Here is a 24357-nt window from a genome sequence, read left to right as displayed (position 1 = left end):
TGAATTGTAACAATAAGATTTATTGTTACAATTTGTAACAGTGTTGTAACTTGAAACACTGACGATGTAAATAGGTTGAGGCTCTAAAATGTTTCAAAGTAAGGGTTGCGGTATGTTTATTATTTAGAATATTTATGGCTTCTATTCATTAACACATAATTAATTACAGTGTATTTCACAATTATATTAACAGATTTCAAAATTATATTAACATTGTACAAAAGAAAATTCCAGCTGCGCAGCAACAAAGGCGAAGTGCACAGGAGCATTTCAGTTACTGCGTGGCCGTGCACTCACGCAGCTCAGAGAGGACTATGCACAGAAGTAATCCATGATATTAATAAATCTTTGCAAATAAACCATTACTCACCATGTCACACCAGTGGTATAAACTTGTGTTATGATTTGAGAAAGTATCTGCATGGTAATGAATGCTGTCATCTATGTAATATTGCAAGTGCATATCTGATGAAAAACAGGTGCAGTCTGGTTTTTATGTGCATCAAAGAGTGATAGTTCAGTCATCTGGGTCAAAGATACTCGATTCTCTGAAACAGATGTTTAGAATATGCACTCTATGTGGTAGAATACTGATTTCCCCCTCTCCATCTCTCCCCTTCATTGATGTACAGATGCTCGAATGCCACCCCATACTCGCAAAGGCAAGACCACTAGACCTTTGCCAATTCAACAGCTCTTGGAAAGAAGTTGGGAGAGATTGCTGGTGGAATCCAACAACAACCACTGCTGGGTTTTGTAAAGAATGGTTTAAAGCTTTCAAAGACATTAAAATCCAACTTCCAAATGTTCAAACAAATATAGACTTGCATTTCTATTGTGCCCTTTACAACATCACAGTGGCTGAAGATGTGCTTTATGGCCAATAGACACAACAAAATAGAAAGGGTATAAGCCACTTGGCCACTCAATGGGATCACAACTGATCTTTCCCAAATCTCATCTCATCTATACCAGTTCCCAACAGCCACCAATCAATCCCTCGATCTTTCAAAAATAATCTTGAACTTCTAATGATCTAGCCACAATCCTCTAGAATTCCAGAGCCTAACCACACGCTACAAAAATAAATTTCTACGTGCCCCAGTTTTAAATAAGCACATATTTTATGTAACTCGAAGTACTTTTGGAAGCGAGCTTCAGTGTAGGAAGCACAGCAGCCAAATCACATTGCAAAAGCTTCTTGCCACATTGAGGTGGGTGTACTGTACTTGTCAGCTGCTCAGCTGATGCAAACCTTTTGCAGTTATAGTGGGATTTCATGAGAACTGCACACTCAGCACAACCAAGTGCAAATATTACCGCAAACAGCCTGTTGTGCAATATGTTAACAATCATGGCATTTATCCGACAGTGTTCAAAACAATGAACCTGATTCTGTGTCGTGAATGCAGAAACTGATAATGAATCCACAGCAGCTGGAATTTTGTTATACCTGCCTAGCTGAACACCAAATCCTACAAGTTGTCTGAACAACTCCAATAGAATCAATTTGATTGGTACAAACAAAGGATCTTCAACCAAGAATGTTCACTGTGTCTGTCTTTCCATGGATGCTGTCTGACCTGCTGGGTTTTCCAGCTGTTTATGTTTTTGATTTCAATTTCCAGTATCTGCAAGCTTTTTCAAGATTCAAGATTGTTTAATGACATTTCCTGCACATAAGTATAAAAGAGCATGAAATAATTGTTAGTCTGGATATGATGTAGGACAAGAACAACACAAGATAAAGAGCACAATAATAATAAAAACACAATAAATATAAAGTAAAGGCATCCGTTAGTCTTGCAAGACCATGGATCTGCGCCTGGAAAGTCTTCACTCTCCAGGGCGCAGGCCTGGGCAAGGTTGTATGGAAGACCAGCAGTTGCCCATGCTGCAAGTCTCCCCTCTCTACGACACCAACGTTGTCCAAGGGAAGGGCATTAGGACCCATACAGCTTGGCACCAGTGTCGTCGCAGAGCAATGTGTGATTAAGTGCCTTGCTCAAGGACAAAACACGGTGCCTCGCTAATATACATAGATTGATTGTATGTCCATAAAGTGACACTAGGCACAGGAGGGTCAGTACATAAGGTGACTGACAGGAAATGATAAAGTAGTGGTGGTGGGGTGTGTTAGAGGGTGGAGGTGTTGATCATCCTTACTGCTTGGGAAGTAACTGTTTTTGAGTTTGGTAGTCTGGTAGTCTGGTAGTCTTGGCACAGTTGTTATATAGCCCTGCCCTGATGGGAGTGGGAGAAACATTCCATGAGCAAGATGGCTGGAATCCTTCACGATGTTACTGGCCCTTTCCTGGCACCTTTCCATAAATATCTCCTTGATGGCGGGTAGGCTAATGCCAGTGGTGGGTTCGGCAGTTTTGACTACCCATTGTAGACCCTCCTTGTTCGCCACAGTGCAGTTTCTGTACCATGCAGTGATGTAGCTTGATAGTATGCTCTCAACTATGCAACGGTAGAATGATATGAGTATAGATGTGCAAAGTCTCGCTCTCTTCAGCCTCCTCAGAAAGCAGAAGTGTTAGTGAGCTTTCCTGATTGCATAGAATGTCTTCTAGGACCATGAGAGGCTGTGCGAGATATTCACTCCAGGACTTTGAAACTGCTTGTATTTTCCACTGCTGCGATGTGAAAAGAGGGGTGTAAATGCTGCAAGTTCTCCCTTTTAGCTAACAGCTTATAATCTCTCTAAAAATTTTGTTACATGAGGTCTGAATATGTTTTTAGTAATTTAACTAGTTCTAATTGCATCAAAGAAAACTTTCTGGCCTAATAAAAACAATTTTGTACATGTATATTGTGATTCTAGATAATGTTTTAAGATATATATTTTTTAGTATGTATAAGGTTTACTTATGCTATTAAACTCCTGTACATATTGCAATCTATTTAGCCTTTAGTTATTTTTCTTAATTCTCATTACTCATTATTTTTTCAACACTACCGTCAAAGAGGAGGTACAGGAGCCTGAAGACTCACATTCAAAAGTTTTAGGAACAGCTTCCACCCCTCCCCCATCTGATTTCTGAACAGCTCATGAATCTATGAAACTGCCTCACTATTCCTCATTTGCTCTACCTATCTACCTATCTAATTATTTATTTTGTGGCTTTAAATAATTTCTGTGCCTTGTACTGCACTGCTGCCACAAAACAACAAATTTCACAACGTATGTCAGGGATAATAAACCTGATTCTGATTAGAAATTGTGTTTTATTGTTTATCATTTGCCATGACGTTTAAGAGGCTGATAGAGACATGAATATGTGGGGGTGGAGGGATCAGGTAGAAGGGAGTTATGTTACTTTGGCATCACCTTCAGCACAGACACTGTAGGCTAAAGAGCCTGTTCCTGTGCTGTGCTCTTCTATGGTCTCTGTTCTCCCTATGGGATATTTTTGCCCAGCTGATGATCTCACAGTTGACAGATGACCTGCTTTGGAGAAACCAGTATCAGAAAGCAGGGCACCCACTCATAGATCTCTCTGGGCAGCTTTCTTCAGGGTCAGCTCCAGTACTGTTGCCTCGGGTCAAACCAAGTGTATTTTTATTGGTCAAAGGTTGACAAAGTAACAACTATCGCTATCCTCTTTTAAAACTTCACTTACAAAGGGCAGGCGCTGCTGCAAGCAGGCAGAATGTGCTCATTGATCCGTCAACAGAGGCGTCAGTCAGAGATCAAGGTTCAAGATTTAAAATTGTTTATCACGTTTATCATCAAAACATACACGGAATTGCATTGTTTGCATTAACAACCAAAATGTGCTGCGGGCAAGTGTTGCTACACATTCAGGTGCCAATGTAACATTCCTACAATGCTTGGCATAACAGCACAGAATACAACAAACAACAGAATAGCAATAGCAAATCAAGCCCCGTTCCTCCCTCCCACCCACCTACCCACGTACATACATAGTCCACCAACCCCAGGACAGGCCGTCTTTGGCCTCCAGCCAGACTCAGACTCGGAATCGCAGATAAGGCAAAGATGAAGATTAGCGAAGACTTTCTTCTTCAACTGAGGTCCCTCAACTGATTTGTTTGCTGGGCCTTTCGCCTGGTGGTCAGCACGTAAATCCTTTACCTTCATCAGCAGCTTGGGCTGTCAAAAGTGGCTTGCCTACTTTCAACCCAAAGCCTCTCCACCATCTGCAACACAAGGCAGACAGGCACTGGAATATTTTCAAGATGCCTTTATGTTCCAGCTGCCAGAAAAAGGCGGATCTCCCAGTAGCCGTCCATTTCAATACTACTTTCCACTCCCATTCCGACATGTCAGTCCATGGGCCCTTCTACGGATGTGATGAGGCTACACTCAGGTTGGAGGAGTAACACCTTATATTCTGTCTGGGTAGCCTCCAACCTAATGGCATGAACATCGATCTCTCAAACTTCAGATAATTGCGCCCCTCTCTTTTCCCCCCATTCCCATTTCCCTTCTCACCTTATTTCCTTACCTGTCCATCACCTCCCTCTAGTGCGCTTCCACCTTCCTTTTATTCCATGATCTTCTACCCACTCCTATCAAATTCCCCCCCTCCAGCCCTTTACCTTTTTCAACAATCAGAATCCCAGCTCTTTACTTCACCCCTCCCCCTCTCCCGGTTTCACCTATCGCCTAGCATCTTGTACGTCTTCCTCCAGTGCCCCCCAATTTCTTGCTCTGACTTTTCATCTTTCTTCCAGTTCTGATGAAGGGTATTGGTCCAAACCATTGACTATTTCCATAGATTCTGTCTGGCCAGTATTCTGTTTGTGTTGTAGGGCGGTTAAGAAGCCATATGGTGTGTTGGCCTACAGTAGTTGGGGAACTTAATTCAAGCGCCGAGGTAATGTTGCTGCTCTATAAAACTCTGGTCAGACTACACTTGGAGTATTGTGTTCAGCTCTGGTTATCTCATTACAGGACGGACGTGGAAACTTTATAGCAGGGGTTCCCAAACTTTATCATGCCATGAACCTGTACCATTAAGCAAGCGGTCCATGGACCCCAGGTTTGGAACCACTGCTAGACAGAGAGTACAGAGGAGATTTGCCCGGATGTTGCCTAGATCAAAGAGCATGTCTTCTGAGGAAAGGTTGAGTGAGCTAGGGTTTTTCCTCTTTTAAGCAAAGGAGGATGAAAGGCCACTTGACAGATGTGTATAAGATTATGAGAGGCATATATAGAGTGGACAATCAGCACCTTGTTCTCAGGGTGGCAATGACTAATGGCAAAGGACATTATTTTAAAGTGATTGGGAAAAAATAGGGGAGATATCAGAGTTTTTTTTACAGAGAGTGTAAATGTCTAGAAATCTAATGCCAGGGTGGTGCTAGAGGCTGATGCATTTAAGAGACTCTCAGATGTGAACATGAATGAAAGAAAAATGGAGGGCTATGTGGGAGGGAAGGGTTAGATTGATCATGGAATAGTTTAAAAAGTCGGCACAACATCTTGGGCCAAAGGGCCCGTACTGTGCAGTGCTGTTCGATGTTCTACCTGTTGGTCCCCTTCCAAGTTGCACACCATGCCAATCTGGATTCATCTTTGGAGTGGAAGCTACCTCAGTACATATATTTAAGATAAAGTTGATAGATTTTTGCATAGTAGGGGAATTAAGGGTTATGGGGAAAAGGCAGGTAGGTGGAGATGGTCAGATCAGCCAGGATCTTATCGAATGGTGGAGCAGGCTCAATGGGCCAGATGGCCTACTCCTGCTCCTATTTCTTATGTTCTTATGTTCTTATTAATTGGTCTAAATCCTGGAACTGTGGTGTTCCATTCTGTAGGACTGCAAAAGATAAAAGAGGTGCAAAAACCAAACTGCTGGAGGAGCTTTGTGGCTCAGGCAGCAGCCGTGGAGGCCAAGATATTGTTTTCCATAGAGATCTTGCTTTAGAACAAGGAGATAGCTCACAACCACCTTAGATAGATAAATAGATACAGTAGATAGATAGATAGTTAGTTTATTGATCCCAAAGGAAATTATAGCTTTACAGTAGCATTACAAGAGCATCGATATATAAATATGAGAAGATCAGTAAGTAAAAACAAAAAATAAGTTACCTTAAAAATAGATGTACAAGATTTCCAAGTTCACACTGATAAGATGGTAGTGCAAGAATTAATGTAATATTATACAGTTATGGTGCACATTCATACCATCCAGATAGGAAGTGATGATATTGCCAGGATGTCTGTGATAGCAGAGTGTGGTAAACAGAGCTAAACAGAGGCTTAACAGTCTAACAGGAGGGGGTCATCACTTCCCCAGCTATAGGTTGACTCATTATAAAGCCTAATGACCAAGGGTGAGAATGACCTCATAGAGCACTCTTTGGAGCAGCACAGTTATCTTGTACTAAAAGTGCTTCTCTGTTCAGCCTAGGTGGCATGCAGAGGGTGAGAACCGTTGTCCAGAATTGCCAGAATTTTCTGGAGGGCCTTTTGTTCTACCACAGCCTCCAGTTGTCCAGTTTGACTCCTATGATAGAGACAGTCTTTCTAGTCAGTTTATTGGGTGTGTTGATGCCATTCCCCAGCACACCACCACATCGAAGATTGTACTAGCGACAACAGACTAGTAGAGCATATGAAGGAAAGGCCTGCATACTCCGAAGGACCTTAGTCTCCTCAGGAAGTAGAGGTGACTCTGGCCCTTCTTATACATAGCCCCATGTGTTAGTGCTCCATTCAAGTCTGCAATCCAGGTGCACCCTCAGGTACTGTAGGTCCTCACCACATTCACATCCTCACCATCAATAGTAACAGGCAGCAATGCGGGCTTGATCTTCCTAAAGTCCCTCACCATCTCCTTTGTCTTACTGATGTTGAGCTGCAGATGATTCAGCTTGCACCATTTGACAAAGTCCTCCACCTGGGCCCTGTATTCATCCTCCCATCCTCCCTTTATACACCCAACTATTGCTGAGTTATCAGAGAATTTCTGCAGATGACATGACTCAGTGTTATATCTAAAGTCTGAAATATACAGAGTAAACAGGAAGGGAGCCAATACAGTCCCCTGTGGAATCCCAGTGCTGCTTTGGCCATGTCTGACACACAGCTCTGAAGCCTCACAAACTGTGGTCTGCCATTCAGGTAGTCCATTACCTAGGACACAATGTAAGTGCAAACCCGCATTGAACAGAGCTTTCCCACAGCAATGAGGGCTGTATGGTATTGAAGGCACTTGAGAAATCAAAAAAAACATGATCCTCACAGTGCTGCTCCGCTTATCCAAATGGGAGTGGGGGCAATTAGAGATACGCAGTAAATGTTGACTTTCTCAGGGATGCCCAAATCGAGAAAATGAATAAACAAAGAAATCTGAAAGGTATTTTACAGAGTCATGAACACCACTTTGTATCCAGATTTACTCAAAGACTGGGTATCCTGTGCAAATAGACAGGATGCCAAATTTCCTTCTCTGAAAGATATTAGTGAACCAGATATTTCTCTTAAAAAGCAATAATTATTACTGATACGAACTTGAGACTCCAGATTAATCCAAGTATTTAAATTTAAATTCCTTGGTTTTGTGATGGGATTTGAGTCAATTGTTCATCACTCTGAATACCTGTCTATTAATTCAAACAGTATTCTATCCACATCATAACAACGTAGAAAACATTTAGAATGCACTATACTAATTCCCCCCATGGCAGGAGTTCCCAACCAGGGTCCACAGATCCCTGAATTAATGGTAAGTGTCCATGGCAAGATTGGTTGGGAAGCCCTGCTCTACAGCATCACCTACCACCATGAGGTCAAATGTAGCCATACAGAAATACCTTCAAAATCAATTATTTTTGCCATCTCAATGTGGACATAAATCACAATCCATGTTTCTTATGGGATCACATTCTAGATTCTCCAGTTGAGCACTATAGTGCAACCATCATATCAACCATGAAAGGTCTGGAAGATATCAACTACACCGATTTGGGCCAGTCTGAGGGACATGCAGGGAGACTGTAAAAGGGGACACAAGCCACAATAATCAATAACAGTGCAGCCACAAAGTCTCTTCGACCCACTTTCTTCCACCAAATTGTTTATTTAATAATCTTGATGGGAATGCATGCACTTCCTAATAAATACATATTGAACTTTCCACTCCCTATAATAGTATTATAGAGGCTGTTGGCAGGGTTCAAGGACAACAGTTGAAGAGAAAGGCTAACTTAGACAGGGTTATTGTCTTTGGAACAAAGGAAACTGAAGGTAATTTTAAATAAGATGTATAAAATTATGTGATAACTACAATGGTTACTTATCTACGTTATTTGAAGAAGAATTAGTGAAAAATTGAGGAGGAAAATGTCATAAACACAAGATATTCTGCCGATGCTAGAAATCATGAGCAACACATGTAAAATTCTGGAGGAACTCAGCAAGTCAGGCAGCATATGTGGAGGTGCGAGAATCATGAACTCACAGCCAAAAAGGATGGTAGACACAGAAACTCTTCCAACATTCAGAAAGTATCTGAAACTGTTCTTGAAACTCGTTAACTTGCAGGAGTATGAACCAAGTACAGGTGTCCCTCACTTTATGAAAGTTCACTTTACGCCACTTCGCTTCTATGAAAGACCTACATTAGTACCTGTTTTCACTAACCAAAAGAAATCTGAAGAGGATTTTCGCTTTTACGAAAAAAGGCGAAAATCGAAAATAGCGTTCAGCATTTGTTTTGCAACAAGCCATTATAGAGGCAGCACGCACCCCGAGCATCGAGAGTGGCGAAGAGCGAAGCTCCTTCCCCAGGAACTACACCCAGCATCAAGCCGCCATAGCTTTGAACTGCGTGAGATTTTCGCTACGATTGATAGTGCTGCAGTGATTGCAGAAAAGTATGGCTTTAATTTTGTAAGGGCACGCACGTTTAGGGCAGGTTTGCAGGATGTTTTGAGTGCTTACAAAGAACAGTATGATAGAAAAATGCATGAACTTTCCAGTGTGCTCGCTGTCTTCCCGATTCTGGTAAGTGAAACGACACTGTATATACATTATTTCTACTTTATATAGGCTGTGTATTTATCATATCATTCCTGCTTTTACTATATGTTAGTGTTATTTTAGGTTATATGTGTTATTTGGTATGATTTGGTAGGTTATTTTTTGGGTCTGGGAACGCTCAACAATTTTTCCCATGTAATTTAAAGGTAATTGCTTCTTCGCTTTACTCCATTTCAGCTTACAAAAGGTTTCATAGGAGCACTTTACTTTTGGAAAGCAGGGGAAACCTGTACAGGGAAGTGGGGTGAACCATGTCTATTTTTAATCAGTTTGCACTAGGTGAGTTTAATAATTTCATTCTGTAAACCTCATACAAAAGTTCCATAAAATTTGACGATTCTAATTCCCTTTTATGTTTCTCCACATTTAGTGTTCACATCTCATGACAATTAAAAAGGGGAAATAAATCTGACCTTGCCCAAATTAAATAAGAATTTTAAATTGACTGGAATAAAACAAAGAACACCACGTAATTGAAATATCATCAAAAATATAGCAGGATAAAACACATCTCAGAAGTGCTTGAATATAATTGAGCTGCAAAGATGAAACAGAAGTCAGGAAAAGGTCATCTGTTCTTCTACAGACATTCTCAGTCTACATTCCACTTTAAGCTCCACTGCGTTCTTCAAATCTTCTGAGGAGTAAACTGCGCCCAAGTAAATCCTGGGCCCGCTGGTGTAGTCAAGGAAAACTCCAAATTCCTCAAGAATTGGTACTGGTACTAAAGTTTCTGTTTGCCTGCCACTCGGACAGAGTCTTCCATACATAAGTACATCAAGGTAATAAAAAGGAAAACAGAATAAAGAATACTGTGTTTCAAGGTTATGGTGTTTAGTGGTCATCACATCTCAGAATCAGAATCGCTGGCATACGTCATACTGTCTTTGCAGCAGCTGTACAATGCAATACAGTATAATAGAGAAAAAGAACTGGGCATTACAGTAAGTATATATGTTTGTATATTTAATAGTTAAATTAAATAAGATATGCAAAAATAGAAATAAGATAGTAGTGAGGTTGTGTTCATGGGTTCAGTGTCCATTCAGAAATCAAATGACAGAGGGGAAGAAGCTGTTCCTAAATCTCTGTACCTCCTTCCTAGTGGTAGCAATGAGAACAAGGCATAATTCTTGATTGGTCAGGGCATGAAGGGGTAAGGGGGAAAGGCAGGAGATCAGGGCTGACAGGAAAAATGGATCAGCCATGATGGAATGGTGAAGCAGACTCGATGGGCCAAACGTCCTAATTCTGCTACAATATCTTATGGTCTAATGGTTATATGACCTGGGTGATGGGGGTCCTCAATGATGGATGCTACCTTTTTGAGACATCACTCCTTGAAGATGTCCTGGATACTACTGAGGGCAGTGGTCATGATGGAGCTGACTAAGTTTACAACTCTCTGCAGTTTATTTCGATCCTGTGCAGTAGCCCTGCCCCATACCAGTCGGCGAACCAGCTAGTTAGAATGTTCTCCATGGCACATCTGTAGAAATTTTCAAGTCTTTTCACTATTTTCCTTTAATTTAATAGCTTCCATGAGCAAATTTAGTCTCCACACCACAGGAACAATGATGTCCTTTTTAATACATTACATACAGCCACTATACATTACATACAGCCACTTCTACAATTATTACTTGAGTTATCTCTGTCTTTGCTGTTTGTTGGGGTTCTTGCTGGAATGGGAGGAGACTTCCTTTCAAATGATCTTTTATTTAGAGGATTTAGCTTGAGCAATCTAGTAAGCTTGCCAGGGAGCAATGTAAAAAAAATGTGCATCATTGTAATTAAGACATTAATACAATAATACATAAAACATTAGCAGCTTTGTTCACCTCTCTTCGCCATGTAAGCAAAGCCTTTGCTTAATATTTTAAAAGCCCTTTAGCTTTAACAGGATTGTTTTTGCTTATTAGAAGATGCATGCACTGAGAAGTTGTTAGGTCTCTGCAGATATAAATTGAAACAATATGTATAATTGAGGTGCGTCCTCCATCTATAAAATGCAAAGTTATTACTAAGACATTTGAAGACATTTTTCAAAACAAAAAAAGCAAAAATGCAAATCTGAACAAGAAATGAATGAGTGATTTTATCAGTTTCCCACCAGAAGCGATGGCTGTGCACTGAGAGCTTACATTTCTGATGTTTAGTGATTTATGATATGAATCATTGTGACTTTATGAGGTTACTGTGCACCAGGTTTTCTGCACATATAATCCGCAGTAATTATCTATTTAATCCCTTACACCAAATTACTGCGAACCAGTGATTAAATATTACATTGAGGTAGTCAATCATTGTACTAATTCAATTGAATGTAGTCATGGTAATTTTTATTTATATTTATTTCCAAAATTAGATAAGAGTGTAAATGTAATGTGTCCCTGTGTTGAACAGAGTTGAATAAAAGAGGTCACTGTGAGTTATATTTGATCTTTATTCAGTTTTTCTTTGAAAAGATTTAAAGAGTTGACAATTCTGACTAAGAGCTTTTCAAATAAACATTTGAACAAGACCAGACAAGTTCAAGTTCATTGTCACAGGTATACATTTACAGGGTATTAATGCCATGAAAATTAGCTCTTTGCTAAAGCAGCACAGTACATTACAAACATGACAAGCGTAAGTTAAAATAAACTTAACATAAAATTATAAATAATTTGCGTGACAAAATAAAGTAGGTGTGATGACATTAGTGCAAGTTGAGAGAGAGAGAAAAATAAATAAAGATACTGTTGGGGTTTTTCAGGTCAATTCAAGAACCTAATACCAGTGGGGAAGAAGATATTGTCAAAGGGATTGACTCAGCCTTGGAATTGATGGTATAAATAGGCAGGGAGTAACAGTAGGCTGACCAGGGTTTGGGGAAAGCATCTTGAAACATCTCTGTTGACTTCTAGATACCTCTGACTTATGACCAGTTAAACAGGAAAAGGAACATTCAAGATTCAAGATTCAGGATTGTTTAATGTCATTTTCAGTACACAAGTGTAAAGGAAAATGAAATAATTGTTACTCCGGATCTGATGCAGCATAATAAAGCTCAGTAAGATAAAGAACACAGTAATAAAAACAAACAATAAATATAAAATACATAAGATAGCTTATAGACATAGATTGATTGTATGTACATCAACTGAAGCTAGGTATAGGAGCATCTGCACGTAAGGTGACTCTGACAGAAAATGATAAAGTAGAGGTGATGGGGAATGTGGTGGTGTGGGTTACTGGGTGGAGGTATCAATCAGCCTTACCGCTTGGAGAAAATAATTGTTTTTGAGTCTGGTGGTCCTGGCGTTGATGCTACGTAGCCTCCTCCTTGATGGGAGTGGGACAAACAGTCCATGAGCAGGGTGGATGGGATCCTTGATGACATTGCTGGCCTTTTTCCGGCAATTTTCTGGATCTATGTTCTCGATGGTGGGTATGTTGATGATTCCAGGTTCGCAGGACAGTACTCTGAACCTGGTGTCACGATGTGCGCTGGCAATATCGGAACCAAGAGAGAAGGAAGGACAGACTCTGATGTAGGATCGGCGATGAGAGTTTATTAATAATAATTCCAAAAGAATATTGGAGGCTCAGCTCACTCACACCGCGAGAAGTAACATTCACCAAATTAGGAGTCCGCAACATGTGTTAATCGAGCATCCACTTAAATAATGCAAGTCACACAGAATCCTCGAGCTTATGAACTTAACAAGTTTAAATAGAAAGCACCAGGAAACCACATTACAAAGAGCGAGTTGCTTGAGAAAAACACAAGGAACTCTAAATGATAAATAAACAGTTAATGTTTCGGGCCGAGACCCTTCCTCAGGACTGGAGAAAAAAAATGAGAAGTCAGTGTAAGGAGGTTGGGAGGAAGAAGTACAAGGAGGAGGTAAGAGGTGAAACCAGGAGGAGGGGAGGGGTGAGATAAAGAGCCGGGAAGACAATTCATGAAGGAAATAAAGGGCTGAAGAAGAGGGAATCGAAGAGGAGAGGACAGAAGGCTATGTAAGAAAGGGAAGGGGGAGGAGCACCAGAGGGAGGTGATGGGCAGGTAAGGAGATAAGGTGAGAGAGGGAAATGAGAATGGGAAATGGTGGGGGGGTGCATTACTGGAAGTTCAGGAAATCGATGTTTATGCTATCAGGTTGGAGGCTACCTAGATGGAATATGTATTGTTCTTCCAACCTGTGGCCTCATCGTGGCAGTAGAGGAAGCCATGGACTGATATGTTGGAATATGAATGGGAAGTAGAATTGAAATGGGTAGCTACCAGGAGAACCCACTTTTTCTGGCAGACAGAGCATAGGTGCTTGGTGAAGCGATCCCTCAATCTACATCGGGTCTCACCGATATACAGGAGGCCAAACCAGGAGCACCAGATACAGTAGGTAGGTAACTCCAACAGACACACAGGTGAAGTGTCGCCTCACCTGGAAGGACCGTTTGGGGCTGTGAATGGTAGTGAGGGAGGAGGTGTAGGGACAAGTGTAGCACTTGTTTGGCTTGCAAGGATAAATGCCAGGAGGAAGCTCAGTGGGGAGGGATGAATGAACAAGGGAATCGCGTAGAGAGCGGTCCCTGCGGAAAGCAGAAAATGTGGGGGGGGGGAGATGTGCTTGGTGGTGGGATCCCATTGGAGATGGTGGAAATTACAGAGAATTATATGCTGGACGCAGAGGCTGTTGTGGTGGTAGGTGAGGACAAGAAACCCTATTCCTGGTGGGGTGGTGGGAGGATGCGGTGAGGGCCGATGTCTGTGAAATGGAAGAGATGCGGTTTAGGGCAGCATTGATGGTGGAGGAAGGGAAGCGCCTCTCTTTGAAGGAGGACGACATCTCCTCAGTCTGGAATGAAACGCCTCATCCTGAAGCAGATGTGGTGGAGATGGAGGAATTGAGAGAAGGGAATGGCATTTTTACAAGCAACACAGTGGAAAGCAGTATAATCCAAGTAGGTGTGAGAATCAGTGGGTTTATAAAAGATATCAGTAGATAAGCTGTCTCCAGAGATTGAGACAGAGTGATCAAAGGGGTGGGTGGTGTTGGAAATGGACCAGGTAAATTTGAGGGCAGGGTGGAAGTTAGAGGCAAAGTTGATGAAGTCGACGAGTTCTACATGGGTGCAGGAATTAGCAGCCCGTAATTAGCGCTAATCGAGCGTCCACTTAATACAGGTCACTCAGAATCCTCGAGCTTATAAACTTAACAAGGTTAAACAGAAAGCACCAGGAAAACGCATTACAAAGAAAGAGCTGCTCGATAAAAACACAAGGAACTCTAAATGATTCTACTTCCCATTCATATTCCAACATATCAGTCCATGGCCTCCTCTACTGCCAATGCAGTCATTGATGTAGCATAGGAAAAGTTGGGGAGTGATACCAGTGTAGGTTTGGAACATAGACTGTTCCACTTAACCGACAAAAACCAGGCATAACTGGGACCCATGTGAGTGCCCATGGCTATACCTTTTGTTTGAACGAAGTGGGATGAGCCAAAGGAGAAATTATTGACAGTGAGGACCAGTATGGCGAGACAGAGAGGAGCTGGTTGGGCTTGGTGTCCAGAAGGAAATGGAAATCTTGGAGGTCTTTCTGGTGGGGGATGGAGGTGTATAGAGACTGGACATCTATAGTGAAAATAAAATGATCGGGTCCAGGGAACTTGAAATTATTGAAAAGATCAAGATCATGTGATATTCACAACACCTAAGAAACTGCCCATCCACTGCAATGTCATGCACTACCTGTCCATCTGCCAATATGGTTCCCAGATTAGCCTCAATAGCCATCTCAGAACCAACAAAACCAGAGAGAGGAGGAAATTCATTTTCTTGTCTGATGGATGGCTTCAGGAGAAGATGGAGAAAGGTATCATCTAAAACACCTGACAGGTAAGCCCAAACCAACCAAGCTAATCTCTCATTGCTTCTTGGTCCGAATCCTAAAAGTTCCCACACGAAGAAGTGAGGCGGTAACTTCTTAAAGGGAAAAATTAGCTTTATTTTTCACATAGACATTAAAACATCAAAACATTCAGTGAAATGTGCAGTTTTGTATCAATGACCAACATAGTCTGAGATGTGCTGGGGGCAGCCCACAACTGTCGCCATACAGTACCTCTGGCACCAACTTTGCATGCCCACAACTTGCTAAGCCTAAACCATATGTCTTTGGAATGTGGGAGGAAACTTGAGCAGCCAGAAGAAACCTACACAGTTACAGACAGAACGTACAAACTCCTTTCAGACAGTGGTGGGAATTGAACTGTTAATCTACTGTGCCATTGTGAAGGACTTCACCAGAAAGACTGTAGCAGAACTCAAACCTTCTGGCGTTGTATAAGCAGTAGTAAGATAACAATTAGATAATCACAGTGCAGCCAGGGTGATCGGCACAAAGCTCTCTCCTCCTTTAAGCACCTCTCTAAAACTTGTGTCTTTGACCAAGCCTTTGTTTTCCATTTCTAAATTATGAATAAACACAAGAGATTCTGCATATCCTGGAAATCCAGAACAGCACACACAAAATGCTGGAGGAACTCAGCAGGTCAGGCAGCATCAATGGAAATGAATAAATAGTCGATGTTTCGGGCAGAGACCCTTCTTCAGGACTGCAAAGGAAGGGGGAGGACAGCAGAATAAAAAGGAGTAAGCTGGAATGCGATAAGTGCAGCCAGGTGGGTGGGAAATGTACAGGGCTGGAGAAGAAGGAACCTGATAGGAGAGAAGAGTGGACTATGGGAGAAAGGGAAGAAGGAGGGGCACCAGGGGGAGGGGAGGAAAAGATGTAAAAGGCCAGAGCGAGGAATAGAAGAGAGAATGGGGAGGGGAAAAATTACTGGAAGGTGAAATTGATGTTCATGCCATCAGTTTGAAGCTACATTGATGGAATACGAGGTGTTGCTCCTCCCCTATGAGAGTGGCCTCATCACAGCAAAGGAGGAGGCCAGTGACTTACATGCCAGAACAGTAATGGGGATAGGAATTAAAGCGGTTGGCCACCCAGAAATTCTGCTTTTGGCGGATGGAGCTGAGGTGCTCGATAGATTTTGACCCCAGTTTATGTGGGATCTCATCAGTGTAGAGAAGGCCACTTTGGGTGCACTGGATACAATAGATGAGCCCAAAAGCTTCGCAGGTGAAGTGTTGCCTCATCTGGAATGACTGTTTGGTGCACTGAGTGGAGGTAAGGAGGAGGTAAATGGGCAAGTATAATATTTCTGTCGTTTACGGGGATATGTGCCAGGATGGAGATTAGTGGGGAAGAACGAATAGACAAGGGAAGCCAAGAGCTGCAGGGGTTGGGGGGGTGGTAAAGATGCATTTGGCAGTAGGATCCTGTTGAAGATGCCGGAAGTTGTGGAGAATGATGTGTTGGATGTGGAGGCTCATGGGCTAATAAGTTAGGGCAGGAGGAACTCTATCCCCGCTTTCTGATTTCCACAGGAATCACTCCCTACATGACTCCCTTGTCCATTCATCACTCCCCACTGATCTCCCTCTTGGCACTTATATCTGCAAGCAGAACAAATGCTACACTTGCCCCTACACCTCCTCCCTCACTACCATTCAGGGCCCCAAACAGTCCTTCACCTGTGAGTCTATTGGGGTCATCTACTGTATCCGGTGCTCCTAGTGTGGCTTTCTGTATATTAGTGAGACCCGACGTAGATTGGGAGACCGATTCAACAAGCACCTATACTCTGTCCGCCAGAAAAAGCAGGATCTGCCAGTGGCCTCCCGTTTGAATTCCACGTTCCATTTCCATTCTGACTTATCAATCCATAGCCTCCTCTACTGTCACGATGAGGTCAATCTCAGGTTGGAGGAGCAATACCTCATATTCTGTCTGGTTAACCTTCAATCTGAAGGTATTTCTTGAACTTCTATTGATGGCCACCCACCCCCACTCCCACCCTCACCATTCCCCATCCCCTTTTCCCTCTCTCACCTTATCTCCATGTCTGCACTCTCTGGTGCTCCTCCTCCTCTTCTTTCCTCCATGACCTTCTGTCATCTCCTATTAGATTCCCCTTCTCCAGCCCTTTATCTCTTTCACCTATCAACTTCCCAATTCTTTACTTCACTCCTCCCCCTTCCCTGTCTCACCTTTCACCTTGTGTTTCTTCCTCCCCTCCCCCCCATCTTCTAACTCTGACTCCTCATATTTTTTTTCCTCCAGTCCTGAGGAACGGTCCAGAAACGTCGACTATACTCTTTTTCCATAGGTGCCGCCTGGCCTGCTGCGTTCCTCCAGCATTTTGTGTGTCTTAACTGTTGAATCAACAGGTTTATAAAATATGTTGGTAGACAGTTTGTCTCCAAAGATGGAGACAGACTCCCCAGATATTTTGAATGCCTCCTTTTGTTTTTGATTTGATAACAGTGTGATAAAGCATTTTGGTATGTTTTTCATATTTTCACATGGCATGTCCAAATCTGCAACATTCAAATCACGTGACCCTGTCCTTCATTAGCATCTCTATCATTAAACTCTGGATCCCAGGAGTTAATTTCTCCTTCTGCAACTGGATCCTTGATCAACAGACAGCAATCAGTATGGATAGGCAGCAACACATCCGACATGATTACTCTAAACATTGGTGTTCCACAAGACTGCATCCTTAGCCCACTGCTCTACTCCCTGTACATTCATAACTGTGTGGTTAAATTCTGCTCTAACCCCATCTACAAGTTTACAGATGATAGCACTGTAGTTGGCCATATTTCAAATAACAATCAGGGTACAGGAAGGAGATAAAGAGCTTAGTGATGTGGTGCCGTGAAGACAATCTTTCCCTCAATATCAACAAAAGAACTGTTGATTGACTTCAGAAAGGAATGCTCGGGTCTACATCAATGATGTTGCGGTTGAAAAAGTTGAGAGCCTCAAGTTCCTAGGTCTGAACATCACCAGTAGCCCATCCTAGTCCAAACATGTTGATGTCAGGACCAAGAAAGCTTCTACTTCCTCAGGAGGCTAAAGAAATTTGGCATATCTCCATTGACTCTAACCAATTTTTATTCATGCACCATAGAAAATGTTCTATCTAGATGCATAATGGTTTGGTACGGCAACTGCTCTACATATGACCGCAAGAAAATGCAGTCAGTTGTGGTCACAGCTCAGCACATCACAGGAACCAGCCTCCCCTCATCCAGTCTGTACCTCAGTAAAGCAGCCAGAATAATTAACGGTCACACCCTCACCTCAGACATTCTCTCTTTTCCCCTTTCCCATTAAGCAGAAGACACAAAAGCCTCTAAGCATGTACCGCCAGGCTGAAGGACAGCTTCTGTCCCACTGTTATCAAACAGTGGTCCTCTTGTGTGATAAGATGGACTCTTGGCCTCATAGTCCACCTCGTGATGATCTTGCACATTATTGCTTACCTGCACTGCACTTTTTGCAAGCTTTTACACTTTATTCTGCAATTGTTCTTGCTTTATCTTATATTATTTTATATTATATTATATTATTTTATATTGCTCAATGCACTTTGTAATGATTTGATTTGTATAAACAGTATGCAAAACAAGCTTTTCACTGTATCCCAGTAACTGTAAAAATTGTAAACCACAACCAAAACCAAAGTTATCATCTATTTGGTCCATTAAATCTATGCTAGTTTTCAAAGTAATCCCATCAGTCCCGGAAAGGCATAAGAGACTGTTATCTTGAGCAACAAACAAAATGTCAAGCAGCATTTATGTGAGGAAAAAGACATTTGACTTTTCGACCCTTCCTGTGGAGATGTGAAGAGACTCAATCCGAAACACTGATCATCCATTTCCTTCCACAGAGGCTTCCTCTGTGAACCAGGTGGTGTGAACTCCAAGGTACTGAAGGAGTGCGCTGAGCAACTGTGTGGAATTCTCAGGTGCATTTTCAATCTGAGTCTCAGCCTGGAAAGGGTCCCGAATGAGTGGAAAATATCATGTGTGATTCCACTACCCAAGAAGGGCCAACCAGAAATCTTGAATGACTACCTTTCAGTGGCCTTGACATCATATATCAGGAAGACCCTATCGAGGCTGGTCCTGGCTCACCTCCATACCATGGTCAGATCAGTCCTCGATCAACTGCAGTTTGCCCACCAGTTTGTACTTTGGAGTCGACCATGCTGTTGTCTGCCTGCTGATTGGCACTTCCATTGAATCCTGCATAATGAACTACCAGACAGGCAGACCACAGTTTGTGCGGCTTCAGAGCTGTGTGTCAGACATGGCTAGAAGCAGCACTGGGGCTCCTCAGGGGGCTGTATTGGCTCTGTTCCTCTTTACCCTGGATACTTCAGACTTTAGATAGAACACTGAGTCATGTCATCTGCAGAAATTCTCTGATGACTCAGCAATAATTGGGCGTATAAAGGGAGGATGGGAGGATGAATACAGGGTCCTAGTGGAGGACTTTGTCATATAGTGCAAGGTGAATCATCCGCAGCTCCACATCAGTAAGACATAGAGATGGACTTTAAGAAAACCAAGCCTGTATTGCTCCCTGTTACTAGTGATGGTGGGATGCATCAGCAAGGGAGATGAGGCTGAGTACAGGGCTATGGTAGGAAACTTTGTCACATGGTGTGAACAGAATTATCTGCAGCTTAATGTGAAAAAGACTCAGGAGCTGGTGGTAGATCTGAGGAGAGCTAAGGTACCGGCGACGCCTGTTTCCATCCAGGGGGTCAGTGTGGACATGGTGGAGGATTACAAATACCTGGGGATACGAATTGACAATAAACTGGACTGGTCAAAGAACACTGAGGCTGTCTACAAGAAGGGTCAGAGCCGTCTCTATTTCCTGAGGAGACTGAGGTCCTTTAACATTGCCGGACGATGCTGAGGATGTTCTACGAGTCTGTGGTGGCCAGTGCGATCATGTTTGCTGTTGTGTGCTGGGGCAGCAGGCTGAGAGTAGCAGATACCAACAGAATCAACAAATTCATTCGTAAGGCCAGTGATGTTGTGGGGATGGAACTGGACTCTCTGACGGTGGTGTCTGAAAAGAGGATGCTGTCCAAGTTGCATGCCATCTTGGACAATGTCTCCCATCCACTACATAATGTACTGGTTGGGCACAGGAGTACATTCAGCCAGAGACTCATTCTACCGAGATGCAGCACAGAGCGTCATAGGAAGTCATTCCTGCCTGTGGCCATCAAACTTTACAACTCCTCCCTTGGAGGGTCAGACACCCTGAGCCATTAGGCTGGTCCTGGACTTATTTCCTAGCATAATTTACATATTACTATTTAACTATTTATGGTTTTATTACTATTTAATTATTTATGGTGCAACTGTAACGAAAACCAATTTCCCCCAGGATCAATACAGTATGACTATGACTATATGACTATGACTATGTTCCCTCTAATTTTTAGTAGTCACTGTGCGCAAAAATCTTATGTTGTGCAAACGTTTTTCCTGTAACAAAAGTATGTGCGCACTGAATATACACATGGCACAGTTTATGTAGGTTTACAAAATATTTTACATAAAACTGCACAGAATAACAACAAAATAACATACATATTTAAGTCACTCAGTTATTTTTTCTCTCTCCTGTCTTTGGCATTTACCCATTCTTTGTAAACTCGACCTAGACCAATAGAACTTCCATCCAATTGATAGCTTTTGATTCTCATTAACATATCCAAATGGCATTCACCTAAACGGTTTCTCAGCTTGTTTCTGATTTGATTCATTGGGCTAAAACCTCGTTCACAGACCGCACTAGATGCAAGAAAGGTTCCTCCAATGTCCATCAACTGTGCAAGGTCGCAAAACTGTTTATTTTGAAGTACAAATGCCACCATTTGAGCAAAGTTTGAAATCAGTTTGGATTTAATTTTTTCTTGCACAGAAAATTTGAAATCATTAAACTGTCTAACTATTACAGTATTTTCAGCTAGAAAGTCATGATATTTTAGACATGAGGCATTAACTTGTTCATCGCCAAATGTGAAGTCACAATCTGCAACAGCGGAGAAATCAAAAGCTGACCATTCTTGTACCTCATCTTCAGGAAACCTTTCTTCTAAATGAACACAAAGGATATTAAAGTCAACAGCGAACTTGTATCTACTGTAATGTTTTCTTCATGTTGTTGGCTTAGCAAAACTTTAACTATGTCACTCCACGAAACGTTATCTCCCAGATACTGCTTTCTTATCTTGTTAATTTTGCCTCGCACAAAATGAAGTGAATCAATCGGTGCCAGGCCATTCTTTTACAGAATCTTGCACAGTGCAGCCGGTTCAAAAACATCACTAAAAACCTGTAAAGCCACTTTGCATGTGATGTTTATCAATTTCTTGTGACAGTATTTAGCCACAGGGTCAATTGACTGATCTTTTTCAATAAAAACTTAGTAAGCTATCTACAGGATTTGAAACAGATCTTTGTAAACTTTACGATATGAACACTATCCGCCAAAGTTGGCTGCCGCCATGATGCAGCTGTACAAACCAGAACAACTGACTAACTAGTCAACAGAAACATTTAGCTAAAAGATATTCAATAAGTATAATTATTAATTACTACATTATTTTAGGTAACTAACCTTTTGTGTGCACATGAATTTCCTTTGTGTGCTGGTTGAAAAACGTGCGCGTGCGAACACGCGCACAGCTTAGAGGAAACATAGATGTGGTGAGGATCCACAATACCTGGGGGTGCACCTGGATGACAGACTTGAGTGGAGCACCAACACAGAGGCTGTGTACAAGTAGGGCCAGAGTCGCCTCTACTTCCTGAGAATACTGAGGTCCTTTGGAGTATGCAGGCCTCTCCTTCACATGTTCTACCAGTCTGTTATCGCCAGTTCAATCCTCCATGCAGTGGTGTGCTGGGACAATGGCATCAACGTGGGTGATGCAAACAGGTTCAATAGAATGTTTAGAAAGGATTAGAGTGGAGTCAAGCTGGACACACTGGAGGCTGTGGTAGAACTAAGGACGCTACGGGAAATCCTGGCAATTCTAGACAATGTTTCTCACCCTCTGCATACCACCTTGGCTGAATAGAGGAGCACTTTTAGTAATAGACTAAGACAAATGCACTGCTCCAAAGAGCACTATGAGGTCATTCTTACCTTCAGCCATTAAGCTTTATAATGAGTCAACCTATAGCCAGGCAAGTGATGACCTCCTCCTGTTACACTGTTTGTGGTAACTTATTTTTTATTCTTTATACTTCTATTCTAAAATTTATATTTGTGCACTTGTAATGCTATTGTGACACTGTAATTTCCTTTGGGGTGAATAAAGTAACTAACTCTCTATCTACCTAACCCATTGAATTCTTCCAGACATTTGCATGTAGCCACATCGATCCCATGCTCATTGAACCTACACTAGGGTGATACACATAAAATGCTGAAGAAACCCAGCAGGTCGGGCAGCATCTATAGAGAGGGATAAATAGTCAATGCTGAACCCTTCATCAGGACTAGAAATGAAGGAAGAAGAGGCCAGAATAAGTAGGTAGGGAGAGAGGAAGGAGTACAAGCTGGCAGGTGATAGGTGAAATGAATGGATCGCATATATCATCACACCATCACATGATACAAGTGCACCTTGCTTAAAGTAAAAAACACAAAGTTAGACTCATATTTCGAACTCCTGTGTCTTCCTTTTAATTATTTTAATACTTTGATGTTACAAAGCATAATAGCAGCAATGAGATGTTTTTTAAAACAAACCACAGACAACAACCTACCAGTTGAAGTGCAGTAAGATGTATGAGTTTTTAAAAAGCAGCACAGCATGTGTTCCTCAGAAGGGAAGACACGATCGAGTTTTAAAGCAAGACAGAAAATGGAAGAACTCATGGGTTCATAAACAGTGAGTACCAGGTGATAATAATCATTAAAATGTCTGGTTGCATCAGAAAGATTGATGCATTTGATTACACAACAGATTTTATATACTGAACAGTATTTTAAAGACAAATGAATAGCCAATGAGAAACAAGTACCAATTTTGCTGAGAGTACTAGATTTAAAGGCATACAGATTGCTTCAGAGTTTGACTGCCACAAGCAAACCAGCTGCAATGAGTTTTGCTGACATCATAAAAGTAATGCAGAAGTATTTAGAACTGAAACTAATGTTGATTGCAGAACGCTTTAAGTTTCATAAGCGGAATCAAAAGTAAGAGGAGTCCATTTCAACATACATAGCTGATTTGAAGAAGTTGTCTGAGCATTGTCAATTCAGTAATGGGCTTAATGATGCACTGAGAGACTGTTTAGTATGCAGAATCTTACAAGAAAACATTCAAAAACAGCTCCTAACTGATGCACAGCTTACACTTAAAAGAGCAGTTGAAATTGCTGTATCAATGGAAACAGCAGACAGAGATGCAATTAAGTTGCAGTCAGGAATGAAAGTGAGTATGAACAAAATTGCAATATCTAAACAGAAGCATGCCTGACCCAACAAATTGTGTTACCATTGTCACAGCGCTCACGTACACCAGACCAATGCAGTTTTACAGGTGAAACTTGTAGAAAATTCAACAACGAAGGACACATACAAAGAGCATGCCAGGCAGACAAAAATAAATAGACTACACAGGGCATATAAAAAGATAAAAAGTCAAGTTGCAGTTTCAAAAAGAGCACTAGTCTACATGCTGTTGATGAAAATCTGATAATGATGAGCATGACACAGGACTGACTAGCCTTGAGATTTATAATGTGAAAACTAACAAGAGACAAGTAATTTGGCTTACACCAGAAGTGAACAGCAAATTAATTAAAATGGAATTGGACACTGGCTCAGCTGTTTCAGTCACTCCACAAAGTGAGTTTGAGTGGTATTTTGAAGATACTGAACTGAAGCCTGCAGCTATTCAACTAAGAACTTATACTGGAGAAAAGATAACTCATGTGGGAATGACATTTGTAACAGTGAAATATAACAACCAACAAGCCTCATTGGCTTGTATGCGGTAAAAACAGGAGGGCCAATTGTGGGGATGTGATTGGCTGAGAAAGCTACAACTTGATTGGAGATCCACCCGCCATCTGTATGCCACATCCCCTGCAATGAAGCCAACTGAAAGCAACTTAAGAAAGATACTGGATGATGCCACAGCAGTGTTCAAGGATGGTATTGGAAAAACTCAAATACATCAAGGGTAAAATAGTGTTAAATGAACATACCACACCCAAGTTTTGCAAAGCCCGTCCAGTTCCTTATGATATCTGTGGTAAAGTAGCCAGTGAGCTAGATCGCATGGAGGCTGAAAAAATTCTTTTGAAGGTTGAGTGGAGCCCGTGGGCAATGTTGGTGGCCCAAGTAGCCATGAAGAAGGATTTGTGGT

At 41.8% G+C, this 24357-nt stretch overlaps 1 protein-coding gene across 2 annotated transcripts in view; it reads right to left on the bottom strand.

Annotated features, from left to right (window-relative positions):
• LOC134349753 (SH2 domain-containing protein 1A-like) overlaps positions 1-24357 on the bottom strand; it is a 105212-nt gene that overhangs the window by 59692 nt on the left and 21163 nt on the right. Inside the window, exon 3 of one of the 2 annotated variants that reach the window (XM_063054569.1) lies at positions 20855-21065. The exons of the other annotated variant lie outside the window; for it this stretch is intronic. Within the exon in view, the coding sequence (XP_062910639.1) occupies positions 20955-21065 (111 nt within the window). The 3' untranslated portion in view covers positions 20855-20954. Of the gene's footprint in view, positions 1-20854; positions 21066-24357 lie in introns of those variants that run through there. 2 annotated transcript variants of the gene reach the window in all.

The sequence above is a fragment of the Mobula hypostoma genome, chromosome 7 (assembly GCF_963921235.1).
Source record: "Mobula hypostoma chromosome 7, sMobHyp1.1, whole genome shotgun sequence".
Taxonomy (NCBI): domain Eukaryota; kingdom Metazoa; phylum Chordata; class Chondrichthyes; order Myliobatiformes; family Myliobatidae; genus Mobula; species Mobula hypostoma.
Note: the sequence above shows the minus strand (reverse complement) of the source record. Positions and strands in the feature narration are given on the sequence as shown.